The 13,989-nt window shown below is 48.3% G+C and overlaps 1 protein-coding gene across 4 annotated transcripts in view; it reads right to left on the bottom strand.

Moving 5' to 3' along the window:
* Nucleotides 1-13,989, bottom strand: part of rfx4 (regulatory factor X, 4) — a 149,805-nt gene that overhangs the window by 48,315 nt on the left and 87,501 nt on the right. For all 4 annotated transcript variants that reach the window (XM_086009695.1, XM_086009697.1, XM_086009698.1 and 1 more), the window contains one exon: nucleotides 4,052-4,187. In XM_086009695.1, the coding sequence (XP_085865821.1) occupies nucleotides 4,052-4,187 (136 nt within the window). The remainder of the gene's footprint in view (nucleotides 1-4,051; nucleotides 4,188-13,989) is intronic.

The raw sequence follows: 13,989 nt of genomic DNA, 5'->3' as shown, positions 1-13,989 counted from the left end.
TGCAGGGGCATATTTAAAAAAGAAATTAGGAGGGCGAGGAGGGGCCATGAAATAACACTGGCGAGCAAAATAAAGGAAAATCCTAAGATGTTTTATAAGTATATTAAGGGCAAGAGGATAACCAGGGAAAGGGTAGGGCCCATTAGGGACCAAAGTGGCAATCTGTGTGTAGAGCCAGATGATGTAGGCGGGGTTTTTAATGAATTTTTTGCATCTGTGTTCGCTATGGAGAAAGACGATGTAGACATAGAAATCGGGCAAGGGGGATTGTGACATACTTGAACATATTAGCATCGAGAGGGAGGAGGTACTAGCGGTTTTAGCAGGCCAAAAAGTGGATAAATCCCCAGGCCCGGACGAGATGTATCCCAGGCTGTTGTGTGAGGCAAAGGAGGAGATTGCAGGGGCTCTGACACAAATTTTCAGAACCTCTCTGGCCACAGGGGATGTACCAGAGGACTGGAGAACAGCTAAAGTAGTACCATTATTCAAGAAGGGTAGCAGGGATAAACCAGGGAATTACAGGCCAGTGAGCCTAACATCTGTGGTAGGGAAATTATTGGAAAAAATTCTGAGGGACAAAATTAGTCTCCACTTGGAGAGGCAAGGATTAATCAGGGATAGTCAGCATGGCTTTGTCAAGGGTAAATCATGTCTGACCAATCTGATTGAATTTTTCGAGGGGGTGACTAGGTGTGTGGATGAGGGAAATGCTGTGGATGTGGTTTACATGGATTTCAGTAAAGCTTTTGACAAAGTCCCGCATAGGAGACTGGTCAAGAAGGTAAGAGCCCATGGGATCCAGGGTGCCTTGGCGCGTTGGATCCTAAACTGGCTGAGTGGCAGGAGGCAGAGGGTGATGGTCGAAGGTTGCTTTTGTGACTGGAAGCCTGTGTCCAGTGGGGTACCTCAGGGATCGGTGCTGGGACCCTTGCTGTTTGTGATCTACATTAATGATTTGGATGAGAATGTAAAAGGTATGATCAGTAAGTTTGCAGATGACACGAAAATTGGTGGGGTGGTAAATTGCGAGGAGGAAAGCCTCAGGCTACAGGACGATATAAACGGGTTGGTCAGATGGGCGGAAAAGTGGCAAATGGAATTTAACCCTGAAAAGTGCGAGGTGATGCATTTTGGACGGACAAATAAGGCAAGGGAATACACAATGAGTGGTAGGACCCTAGGAAGTACAGAGGGTCAGAGGGACCTTGGTGTACATGTACATAGATCCCTGAAGGCAGCGGAACAGGTAGATAAGGTGGTTAAAAAGGCATATGGGATACTTGCCTTCATTAGCCGAGGCATAGAATGTAAGAGCAGGGAGGTTATGATGGAGCTGTACAAAACGCTGGTGAGGCCACAGCTGGAGTACTGTGTGCAGTTCTGGTCGCCTCACTATAGGAAGGATGTGATTGCTTTGGAGAGGGTGCAGAGAAGATTCACCAGGATGTTACCTGGGATGGAGCGCCTCAGCTATGAAGAAAGACTAAACAGGCTGGGGTTGTTTTCCTTGGAGCAAAGAAGGCTGAGGGGGGACCTGATTGAGGTGTACAAAATGATGAGGGGCATAGATAGGGTAGATAAAGAGGAACTTTTCCCCTTAGTAGGGGGGTCAATAACAAGGGGGCATAGATTCAAGGTAAGGGGCAGGAGGTTTGGAGGGGATTTGAGGAGGAACTTTTTCACCCAGAGGGTGGTTGGAATCTGGAACTCACTGCCTGAAAGGGTGGTAGAGGCAGGAACCCTCATAACATTCAAGAAGCATTTGGATGAGCACTTGAAATGCCATTGCATACAAGGCTATGGACCAAATGCTGGAAAATGGGATTAGACTGGACAGGGATTGATGGTCGGCGCAGACACGATGGGCCGAAGGGCCTCTTTCTGTGCTGTATAACTCTATGACTCTCTGTCTCTCTCTCTCTCTCTCCCTCCCTGTCTCTCTCTCTCTCTCTCCCTCCCTGTCTCTCTCTGCCTCCCTGTCTCTCTCTCTCTCTCTCTGCCTCCCTGTCTCTCTCTCTCTGCCTCCCTGTCTCTCTCTCTCTCTCCCTCCCTGTCTCTCTCTCTCCCTCCCTGTCTCTCTCTCCCTGTCTCTCCCTCTCTCTCTCCCTCCATGTCTCTCTCTCTCTCTCACTCTGTCTCTCTCTCTCTGTCTCTCTCTCTCTGTCTCTCTCTGACTCTCTCTCGCTCTCTGACTCTCTCTCTCTCTCTGACTCTCTCTCTCTCTCTGACTCTCTCAGTGAAATGAGTTTGGTCAATCTCGATCCAGTTCCTTTGGACACAAGACTACAGCATGAACCGCCCACAGTTTACAGATGTGGTGGGTTTAAATATCATCCTGTCACAATCTCAAAGTTCTTCACATCTAATGAATTATTTCTGGAATTCAACATAGAAACATAGAAGATAGGAGCAGGAGTAGGCCATTCGGCCCCTCGAGCCTGCTCCGCCATTCAATGCGATCATGGCTGATCATCCAAATTCAGTACCCGGTCCCTGCCTTCTCCCCATATCACTTGATCCCTTCAACATGAAGAAATATATCCAACTCCTTCTTGAATATATTTAATGTATTGGCCTCTACTACCTTCTGTGGTAGAGAATTCCACAGGTTCACCACTCTCTGGGTGAAGAAATTCCTCCTCATTTCTGTCCTAAATGGCATACCCCTTATCCTTAGACTGTGACCCCTGGTTCTGGACTCCCCAACCATCGGGAACATCCTTCCTGCATCTAGTCTGTCCAGTCCTGTCAGAATTTTATAAGTTTCAATGAGATCCCCTCTCATTCTTCTAAACTCCAGCGAGTACAAGCCCAATCGACCCAATCTCTCCTCATACGTCATTCCTGCCATCCCAGGTATCAGCCTGGTGAATCTTCGCTGCACTCCCTCCATGGCAAGAACATCCTTCCTCAGATAAGGCGACCAAAACTGCACACAATACTCAAGATGTGGTCTCACCAGGGCCCTGTATAACTGCAGCAAGACATCCTTGCTCCTGTACTCAAACCCTCTCGCTACGAAGGCCAACATGCCATTTGTCTTCTTAACCGCCTGCTGCACCTGCATGCTTACCTTCAGCGACTGGTGCACAAGGACACCCAGGTCTCGTTGCACTTCCCCTTCTCCCAATCTATTGCCATTCAGATAATAATCTGCCTTCCTGTTTTTGACACCAAAGTGGATAACCTCGCATTTATCCACGTTATATTGCATCTGCCATGCTTTTGCCCAATCACCCAACCTGTCCAAATCATCCTGGAGTTTCTCGGCATCCTCCTTACAGCATACACGCCCACCCAGCTTTGTGTCATCTGCAAATTTGGAGATATTACATCTAGTTCTCTTGTCTAGATCATTAATATATATTGTGAATAGCTGGGGTCCAAGGACCGATCCCTGCGGTACCCCACTAGTCACTGCCTTCCACTCGGAAAAAGACCTGTTTGTTCCAGCTCTTTGTTTTCTGTCTGCCAACCAGTTCTCCATCCAAGTCAATACCTTGCCCCCAATCCCATGTGCCTTAACTTTACACGCTAATCTCTTATGCGGGACCTTATCAAAAGCCTTCTGAAAGTCCAAATACACTACATCCACTGGTTCTCCCTTATCTATTTTACTAGTTACATCCTCAAAAAATTCCAGTAGATTAGTCAAGCACGATTTACCTTTTGTAAATCCATGTTGACTTTGTCCGATCCTGTCACTGTTTTCCAAGTGCTCTGCTATTACATCTTTTATAATGGACTCTAGCATTTTCCCCACTACCGATGTCAGGCTTACCGGTCTATAATTCCCCGTTTTCTCTCTACCACCTTTTTTGAATAGTGGGGTAACATTAGCTACCCTCCAATCCATGGGTACTGTTCCAGATTCCATCGAATGTTGGAAGATGATCAGCAATGCATCTACTATTTCTAGGGCCTGTTTTCCAGAGTTGAAATTTTCTTTACATTATTTTCTACAAACACATAATTATTAAACAGGTTCATTATCAACTGAGCATTTGTGAAATACGATAATACAAAGCGATCAATCTGTGAGACTTACCTGCGAGCTAGTCCTGTGATAGGCAGGATAGGGCAGTGGAGAAGACAGACTGTCGTGTGTGAGGGCTGGGAACTGACTCTGAATGGGAAGTGGGGGCTGGTTACTATAGCTACCATAGTTGTAGCCTCCTGTGTACCTAAAAGAAAAAAGTTGTCACAATGATGTACCCTGGAGCACTTTGCAAAGAAACGTTCATTTCAAGCACTGCTTCATTGACTGGTTATAAACAGAAAACTCACATCGAATAAGAATTGGGCAGCGCTGGCCCAGCTCGTCCAGTCAGCTCTTCATTCCAAGGGGAACACCAACAACCAATTTAACCAAAATTATTACTGATTAGAATTCCCACCATGGGGAAAGATTCCAACCAAAGCCGCCCGTCGGGAAACTGGCGGGATCGGGAGCAACGCTGGTTTTAAACCCGTCCCAGTTCACTCTCCACTGAAGGTCATGGACAGTAACATTGGGCAGGTCGAAGGCGAGCATCGCACCCGATCCCGTGAGTTAACAGGACTGTCCCTGTCCCAGCGGAGGCATGGGCTGCCTGGGAACAGCACTGAACCTCAGACACTCAGTCACAGGTCTGGTCCCGGGTCTGTGTGTTTCTCAATCTCGGCAGCAGTGGGACGACCACAGTTAGTGGCACTTTCCCCGTATCTAGACCAGGGAGGGATTCCCACTGCTAGTTGCTATCCAGGGAACCCTGTAGGAACACATGCACCGTGGATATCAGGCTGGATTTAGGAGCCGCCCACAGCCAACTCGCCTGCATTCGCACACGAACGATTCACTGGTGGAGGCGGCCAGAGAGAGCTGGTCCTTGACATGAATCTGGGACTTCAGGAGAGGCTGGAAGATAGTTAGATATAAATTGATTGTTCACCAATATACTGAAAGCCTGATATCCCAAACTGTACCTCCATGTCTTTGTGATAATAGCACACATTTTACATCTTACCAACCCCTTACATTTGAAATCAGAATATTCAGTTCCTTGTGCGTTATAGACTTCAGTGCCTGACTGTACGCATGCCAGAAAGTATATACACTTCTTAAAGAATATAATCCATTGAATTAAATTAAATCAATTCAAGGTGTCCCAGTAGAGAGAGGTACACAGGTGTTCCAGTAGAGAGAGGTACACAGGTGTCCCAGTAGAGAGAGGTACACAGGTGTCCCAGTAGAGAGAGGTACACAGGTGTCCCAGTAGAGAGAGGTACACAGGTGTCCCAGTAGAGTGAGGTACACAGGTGTTCCAGTAGAGAGAGGTACACAGGTGTTCCAGTAGAGAGAGGTACACAGGTGTCCCAGTAGAGAGAGGTACACAGGCGTCCCAGTAGAGTGAGGTACACAGGTGTCCCAGTAGAGTGAGGTACACAGGTGTCCCAGTAGAGTGAGGTACACAGGTGTTCCAGTAGAGAGAGGTACACAGGTGTCCCAGTAGAGTGAGGTACACAGGTGTCCCAGTAGAGTGAGGTACACAGGTGTTCCAGTAGAGAGAGGTACACAGGTGTTCCAGTAGAGGGAGGTACACAGGTGTTCCAGTAGAGAGAGGAGTACACAGGTGTCCTAGTAGAGGGAGGTACACAGGTGTTCCAGTAGAGGGAGGTACACAGGTGTTCCAGTAGAGAGAGGTATGCAGGTGTTCCAGTAGAGAGGTACACAGGTGTCCCAGTAGAGGGAGTTACATAGGTGTCCCAGTAGAGAGAGGTACACAGGTGTTCCAGTAGAGGGTGGTACACAGGTGTTCCAGTAGAGAGAGGTACACAGGTGTCCCAGTAGAGAGAGGTGCACAGGTGTTCCAGTAGAGAGAGGTACACAGGTGTTCCAGTAGAGGGAGGTACACAGGTGTTCCAGTAGAGGGAGGTACACAGGTGTCCCAGTAGAGGGAGGTACACAGGTGTCCCAGTAGAGGGAGGTACACAGGTGTTCCAGTAGAGAGGAGTACACAGGTGTTCCAGTAGAGGGAGGTACACAGGTGTTCCAGTAGAGAGGTACACAGGTGTCCCAGTAGAGGGAGGTACACAGGTGTTCCAGTAGAGGGAGGTACACAGGTGTTCCAGTAGAGAGGAGTACACAGGTGTTCCAGTAGAGAGGAGTACGCAGGTGTTCCAGTAGAGAGAGGTACACAGGTGTTCCAGTAGAGAGAGGTACACAGGTGTTCCAGTAGAGAGAGGTACACAGGTGTCCCAGTAGAGGGAGGTACACAGGTGTTCCAGTAGAGGGAGGTACACAGGTGTTCCAGTAGAGAGAGGTACACAGGTGTTCCAGTAGAGGGAGGTACACAGGTGTTCCAGTAGAGGGAGGTACACAGGAGTCCCAGTAGAGGGAGGTACACAGGTGTCCCAGTAGAGGGAGGTACACAGGTGTTCCAATAGAGGGAGGTACACAGGTGTTCCAGTAGAGAGGAGTACACAGGTGTTCCAGTAGAGGGAGGTACACAGGTGTTCCAGTAGAGAGGTACACAGGTGTCCCAGTAGAGGGAGGTACACAGGTGTTCCAGTAGAGGGAGGTACACAGGTGTTCCAGTAGAGAGGAGTACACAGGTGTTCCAGTAGAGAGAGGTACACAGGTGTTCCAGTAGAGAGAGGTACACAGGTGTTCCAGTAGAGGGAGGTACCCAGGTGTCCCACTAGAGAGAAGTACACAGGTGTCCCAGTAGAGAGAAGTACACAGGTGTTCCAGTAGAGAGAGGTACACAGGTGTCCCAGTAGAGGGAGGTACACAGGTGTCCCAGTAGAGGGAGGTACACAGGTGTCCCAGTAGAGAGAGGTACACAGGTTTTCCAGTAGAGAGAGGTACACAGGTGTTCCAGTAGAGAGAGGTACACAGGTGTTCCAGTAGAGAGAGGTACACCGGTGTTCCAGTAGAGAGAGGTACACAGGTGTCCCAGTAGAGGGAGTTACACAGGTGTACCAGTACAGGGAGGTACACAGGTCATGGAGTCATAGAGGTATACAGCACAGAAAGAGGCCCTTCGGCCCATCGTGCCCGCGCCTGCCATCAAGCCCTGTCTATTCTAATCCCATTTTCCAGCACTTGGTCCGTAGCCTTGTATGCTATGGCGTTTCAAGTGCTCATCTAAATGCTTCTTGAATGTTGTGAGGGTTCCTGCCTCTACCACCCTTTCAGGCAGTGAGTTCCAGATTCCAACCACCCTCTGGGTGAAAAAGTTTTTCCTCAAATCCCCTCTAAATCTCCTGCCCCTTACCTTGAAACGATGACCCCTGGTTATTGACCCCTCTACTAAGGGGAAAAGTTCCTTTCTAGCTACCCTATCTATGCCCCTCATAATTTTGTACACCTCAATCAGGTCCCCCCTCAGCCTTCTCTGCTCTAAGGATAACAACCCCAGCCTGTCCAGTCTCTCTTCATAGCTGAAGCGCTCCAGCCCAGGTAACATCCTGGTGAATCTCCTCTGCACCCTCTCCAATGCAATCACATCCTTCCTATAGTGTGGCGACCAGAACTGCACACAGTATTCCAGCTGTGGCCTAACTAGCATTTTGTGCAGCTCCATCATAATCTCCCTGCTCTTATATTCTATGCCTCGGCTAATGAAGGCAAGTATCCCATGTGCCTTCTTAACCACCTTATCTACCTATCCTGCTGCCTTCAGGGATCTATGTACATGCACACTAAGGTCCCTCTGATCTTTTGTCCTTCCTAGGGTCCTACCATTCATTTTGTATTCCCTTGCCTGGTTAGTCCTCCCAAAATGCATCACCTCACACTTTTCAGGGTTAAATTCCATTGGCCACTGTTCTGCCCATCTGACCAACCTATCTATATCGTCCTGTAGCCTGAGGCTTCCCTCCTCGCTATTTACCACTCCACCAATTTTCAAGTCATCTGCGAACTTACTGATCATACCTCCTACATTCATATCTGAATCATTGATGTACACTACAAACAGCAAGGGACCCAGCACCGATCCCTGTGGTACACCACTGGACACAGGCTTCCAGTCACAAAAACAACCTTCGACCATCACCCTCTGCCTCCTGCCACTAAGCCAATTTTGCCTCTCCATATGGAGACTAATTCTGTCCCTCAGAATTTTTTCCAATAATTTCCCTACCACTGATGTTAGGCTCACTGGCCTGTAATTCCCTGCTTTATCCCTACTACCCTTCTTGAATAATGGTACTACGTTAGCTGTCCTCCAGTCCTCTGGCACCTCCCCTGTGGCCAGAGAGGTTGTGAAAATTTGTGTCAGAGCCCCTGCAATCTCCTCCCTTGCCTCACACAGCAGTCTGGGATACATCTCATCTGGGCCTGGGGATTTATCCACTTTTAAGCCCGCTAAAACCACTAGTACCTCCTCCCTCTCAATGCTAATTTGTTCAAGTATATCACAATCCCCCTGCCTGATTTCTATGCCTACATCGTCCTTCTCCATTGTGAACACAGATGCAAAATATTAATTTAAAACCTCACCTACATCCTCCGGCTCTACAGACAGATTTCCACTTTGGTCCCTAATGGGCCCTACTCTTTCCCTGGTTATCCTCTTGCCCTTAATATACTTATAAAACACCTTGGGATTTTCCTTTATTTTGCCCGCCAGTGTTTTTTCATGCCCCCTCTTCGCTCTCCTAATTTATTTTTTAAGTACTCCCCTGCACTTTCTATACACCTCTAGGGCTTCCACTGTTTTTAGTCCTTTGTATCTGCCAAAAGCCTCCCTTTTTTTCCTAATGCATTCTTGTATATCCCTTGACATCTAGGGTTCCCTAGACTTGTTGGTCCCACCCTTGACCTTTACAGGATCATGTTGGCGTTGTACTCTCTATATTTCCTTTCTGAATGACTCCCACTGCTCTGATGTGGATTTTCCTACAAGTAGCTGATCCCAGTTCCCTTTGGCCAGATCCTGCCTTATCATATTAAAATGGGCCTTCCCCCAATTTAGAACCTTTATTTCCGGTACATCTTTGTCCTTTTCCATGACTACCTTAAATCTCTCCAAATTATGGTCACTGTCACCAAAATGCTCTCCTACTGGCACTTCCACCACTTGCCTGGCTACATTCCCTAGAATTAGGTCCAGTATCGCCCCCTCTCTTGTAGGACTTTCTACATGCTGGCTCAAAAAGCTCTCCTGGATGCACTTTAAGAATTCCGCACCCTCTAAGCCTTTCACACTCTGACTATCCCAGTTAATATTGGGGAAGTTGAAATCTCCTACTATTATTACCCTATTATGCCTACACTTCTCTGAGATTTGCCTACATATCTGTTTTTGTATCTCCCCCAGACTGTTTGAGGGCCTATAGTACACTCCCAGCAAAGTGCTTGCCCCCTTTTTGTTTTTAAGTTTTATGCATAAGATAGCATTCCTCCTTACTGCAGTAATTGACTCCTTGATTAATATTGCGACACCACCTCCTCTTTTCCAGTAGAGAGAGGTACACAGGTGTCCCAGTAGAGAGGTACACAGGTGCTCCAGTAGAGAGAGGTACACAGGTATACCAGTAGAGGGAGGTACACAGGTGTACCAGTAGAGGGAGGTACACAGGTGTACCAGTAGTGGGAGGTACACAGGTGTTCCAGTAGAGAGAGGTACACAGGTCATAGAGTCATTGGCCTAGAAATTCGGTATAGCCGCGTTTGGGGCACTAGTCCTGGCGATGCGCAAAGTTTAGCGCCAGGCGCAATTTAGCGCCACCTAGCACGATATTGGGTTGCAGCGCCCCTAAAGGTGATTGCGGCGCTAAATCAGGCGCTGCACGCTACTCTTAAGGCGCTAACCCAGCGGCGCAACCCAATTTCACGGCGGCGGGGCACAGCGAGGGTGCTGTCAATAATCACTTTCCCTGAGACACACTGGCACCGGCCAGCTCTTAAAGGGGCAGGTCAATTGGCAACACCAGACACACTCACTGCCTTGTAGGCCTTCAAAGCGGTGGGAGCCTACCTGTGGCTCACCAGCCTAGCAAGACATGGAAAGGGTGAGGCAGAGGGCGGAATGCCTCACTGATGGGGCATTGGATGCTTTGGTTGGCGCAGTGGAATCAAGGCCAAGGAAGATGGTCGGAATGTGATTTATGTTTTGGACAGTCTCCCGGGTGTGAGAGGCAGTTATGTGTCAGTGTATTAGTTTTGCTATCTGTTGCCATAGCTTTCTCATGTTTGAAGGAACCACATTTTGTGTAATGAAACACTTTCTTCATTTACAATGGCCATGCCTTCTATTTACATGCATCTTGCCCTTCACAGGCTTGGGGGTATCAGACCGGTTCCATTCCTGTTCTTGGAATGGCAGCAAGCATTCCGTGAGAGGGGCCTAGAAGCTACTTCTGATCAGCCTCTGACGCGCAGCCTGAGAAGAGCTGCTCGCGTATAAGTTCAGGCCAGCAGGCATCTTCTCAGCCACCGACAGAGATGTCCTGCACCTTATCTGAGGCTGCAGATCTGGCTGAAGCAGCTGGCACAGCTCAGTCACCACCTCCTTTCTAAATCGCAGCCTTCTGACACACTGCTCCTCCGGCATGTTCATGTCGGAAAACTGCTGTCGGAAAACCCTGCCAGCGTAAGGTCTGCTGTGGCGACGTCTGTTGGCCCTCCTCCATCTGGCCATGCCCGCCCCCCACTCCCAGCGTCTCAGGGCCCTTTCCAGATGATTCAGCAGCAGGACGTTCCCCTCCAATGCAGCCCCCATAATAAGTGCCCACAGGAAGGTTCCCCGTTGTCAAGGCTCACCAACAGCAAGGTGATGGTCAGAAGGCTGAAGATCGTCTGCCTGCGCTGGCTCAGTGGTCAAATGGCTCTCAGTGTGCAGCTCAGCAACTCTTTGTAGCTCTCGAGGAAGTTGTGCTTCAAAAATGGCTGCCGCTTTTAAACCACACTAGTCCCCTTTAAATAACGCTCCTCCAGCCCGAGAGCGACTTGGTAAGGTCCAGGTAAGCTGTCACTATTAGCGCCAGGCGCTACGGAGGGGGGTGCCACTGAATTTCCGGTCCGGGCCGCCCAAAAGGCATTGCACACTCAAATGACGTCATAATCAGCCTGCGCCCATGAGCGGGCGCTAAGATTTAGCACCGGCACTAAATGCATGCTCAATATGGGGCGAGGCGCTAGGCGCCTTGCGCCCGCCCGGAAATTGGCTAGCGCCCCACTTCTCGGCCTCTTTAGGCGTTAATCGGTGGCGCTAACAATCGAATTTTTCCCCATAGATTTATACAGCACAGAAAGAAGCCCTTCAGCCCATCGTGTCCATGCCGGCCATCAATCCCTGTCTATTCTAATCCCATTTCCCAGCACTTGGTCCGTAGCCTTGTATGCTATGGCGTTTCAAGTGCTCATATAAATGCTTCTTGAATGTTGTGAGGGTTCCTGCCTCTACCACCCTTTCAGGCAGTGAGTTCCAGATTCCAACCACCCTCTGGGTGAAAAAGTTTTTCCTCAAATCCCCTCTAAACCTCCTGCCCCTTACCTTGAAACTATGCCCCCTGGTTATTGACCCCTCTACTAAGGGGAAAAGTTCCTTTCTAGCTACCCTATCTATGCCCCTCATAATTTTGTACACCTCAATCAGGTCCCCCCTGAGCCTTCTCTGCTCTAAGGATAACAACCCCAGCCTGTCCAGTCTCTCTTCATAGCTGAAGCGCTCCAGCCCAGGTAACATCCTGGTGAATCTCCTCTGCACCCTCTCTAATGCAATCACATCCTTCCTATAGTGTGGCAACCAGAACTGCACACAGTATTCCAGCTGTGGCCTAACTAGCGTTTTGTACAGCTCCATCATAACCTCCCTGCTCTTATATTCTATACCTCGGCTAATGAAGGCAAGTATCCCATGTGCCTTCTTAACCACCTTATCTACCTGTCCTGCTGCCTTCAGGGATCTATGTACATGCACACCAAGGTCCCTCTGATCTTTTGTCCTTCCTAGGGTCCTACCATTCATTTTGTATTCCCTTGCCTTGTTAGTCCTCCCAAAATGCATCACCTCACACTTTTCAGGGTTAAATTCCATTTGCCACTGTTCTGCCCATCTGACCAACCTGTCTATATCGTCCTGTAGCCTGAGGCTTCCCTCCTCGCTATTTACCACTCCACCAATTTTCGTGTCGTCTGCGAACTTACTGATCATACCTCCTACATTCATATCTAAATCATTAATGTACACTACAAACAGCAAAGGACCCAGCACCAATTCCTGCGGCACACCACTGGACACAGGCTTCCAGTCACAAAAACAACCTTCGACCATCACCCTCTGCCTCCTGCCACTAAGCCAAGTTTGGATCCAATGTGCCAAATTGCCCTGGATCCCATGGGCTCTTACCTTCTTGACCAGTCTCCCATGCAAGACTTTGTCAAAAGCCTTACTGAAGTCCATATAGATTACATCAACTGTACTACCCTCATCCACGCACCTAGTCACCCCTCGAAAAATTCAATCAAATTGGTTAGACATGATCGCCCCCTGACAAAGCAATGCTGACTATCCTTGATTAATCCTTGCCTCTCCAAGTGGAGACTAATTCTGTCCCTCAGAATTTTTTCCAATAATTTCCCTACCACTGATGTTAGGCTCACTGGCCTGCAATTCCCTGGTTTATCTCTACTACCCTTCTTGAATAATAGTACTACGTTTGCTGTCCTCCAGTCCTCTGGCACCTCTGGCCAGAGAGGTTCTGAAAATTTGTGTCAGAGCCCCTGCAATCTCCTCCCTTGCCTCACACAGCAGCCTGGGATACATCTCGTCTGGGCCTGGGGATTTATCCACTTTTAAGCCCGCTAAAACCACTAGTACCTCCTCCCTCTCAATGCTAATTTGTTCAAGTATATCACAATTCCCCTGCCTGATTTCTATGCCTACATCGTCCTTCTCCATAGTGAACACAGATGCAAAATATTCATTTAAAACCTCACCTACATCTTCCGGCTCTACACACAGATTGCCACTTTGGTCTCTAATGGACCCTACTCTTTCCCTTAATATACTTATAAAACACCTTGTGATTTTCCTTTATTTTGCCCGCCAGTGTTTTTTCATGCCCCCTCTTCGCTCTCCTAATTTCTTTTTTAAGTGCCCCCCAAACTTTCTATACTCCTCTAGGGCTTCCACTGTTTTTAGTCCTTTGTAACTGCCAAAAGCCTCCCTTTTTTTCCTAATCCATTCTTGTATATCCCTTGACATCTAGGGTTCCCTGGACTTGTTGGTCCCACCCTTGACCTTTACGGGAACATGTTGCCGTTGTACTCTCTATATTTCCTTTCTGAATGACTCCCACTGTTTTGATGTGGATTTTCCTACAAGTAGCTTATCCCAGTCCACTTCGGCCAGATCCTGCCTATCATATTAAAATCAGCCTTCCCCCAATTTAGAACCTTTATTTCCGGTCCATCTTTGTCCTTTTCCATGACTACCTTAAATCTGGCCGAATTATGGTCATGGTCACCAAAATGCTCTCCTACTGACATTTCTACCACTTGCCCGGCTACATTCCCTAGAATTAGGTCCAGTACCGCCCCCGCTCTTGTAGGACTTTCTACATGCTGGCTCAAAAAGCTCTCCTGGATGCACTTTAAGAATTCTGCACCCTCTAAGCCTTTCACACTCTGACTATCCCAGTTAATATTGGGGAAGTTGAAATCCCCTACTATTATTACCCTATTATTGCTACACTTCTCTGAGATTTGCCTACATATCTGTTCTTCTATCTCTCCCAGACTGTTTGGGGGCCTATAGTACACTCCCAGAAAAGTGCTTGCCACCTTATTGTTTTTAAGTTCTACCCATAAGATATCATTCCTCCTTACTGCAGTAATTGACTCCTTGATTAATATTGCAACACCCCCTCCAATTTTCCAGTAGAGAGAGGTACACAGGTGTCCAAGTAGAGAGAGGTACACAGGTGTCCCAGTAGAGAGAGGTACACAGGTGTTCCAGTAGAGAGGTACAGAGGTGTTCCAGTAGAGAGGTA

The sequence above is a fragment of the Somniosus microcephalus genome, chromosome 16 (assembly GCF_052327205.1).
Source record: "Somniosus microcephalus isolate GS21.2 chromosome 16, FLI_Smic_1.0, whole genome shotgun sequence".
NCBI lineage: Eukaryota > Metazoa > Chordata > Chondrichthyes > Squaliformes > Somniosidae > Somniosus > Somniosus microcephalus.
The sequence above is the reverse complement of the archived record's forward strand: the minus strand, read 5'-3'. Positions and strand labels throughout refer to the sequence as shown.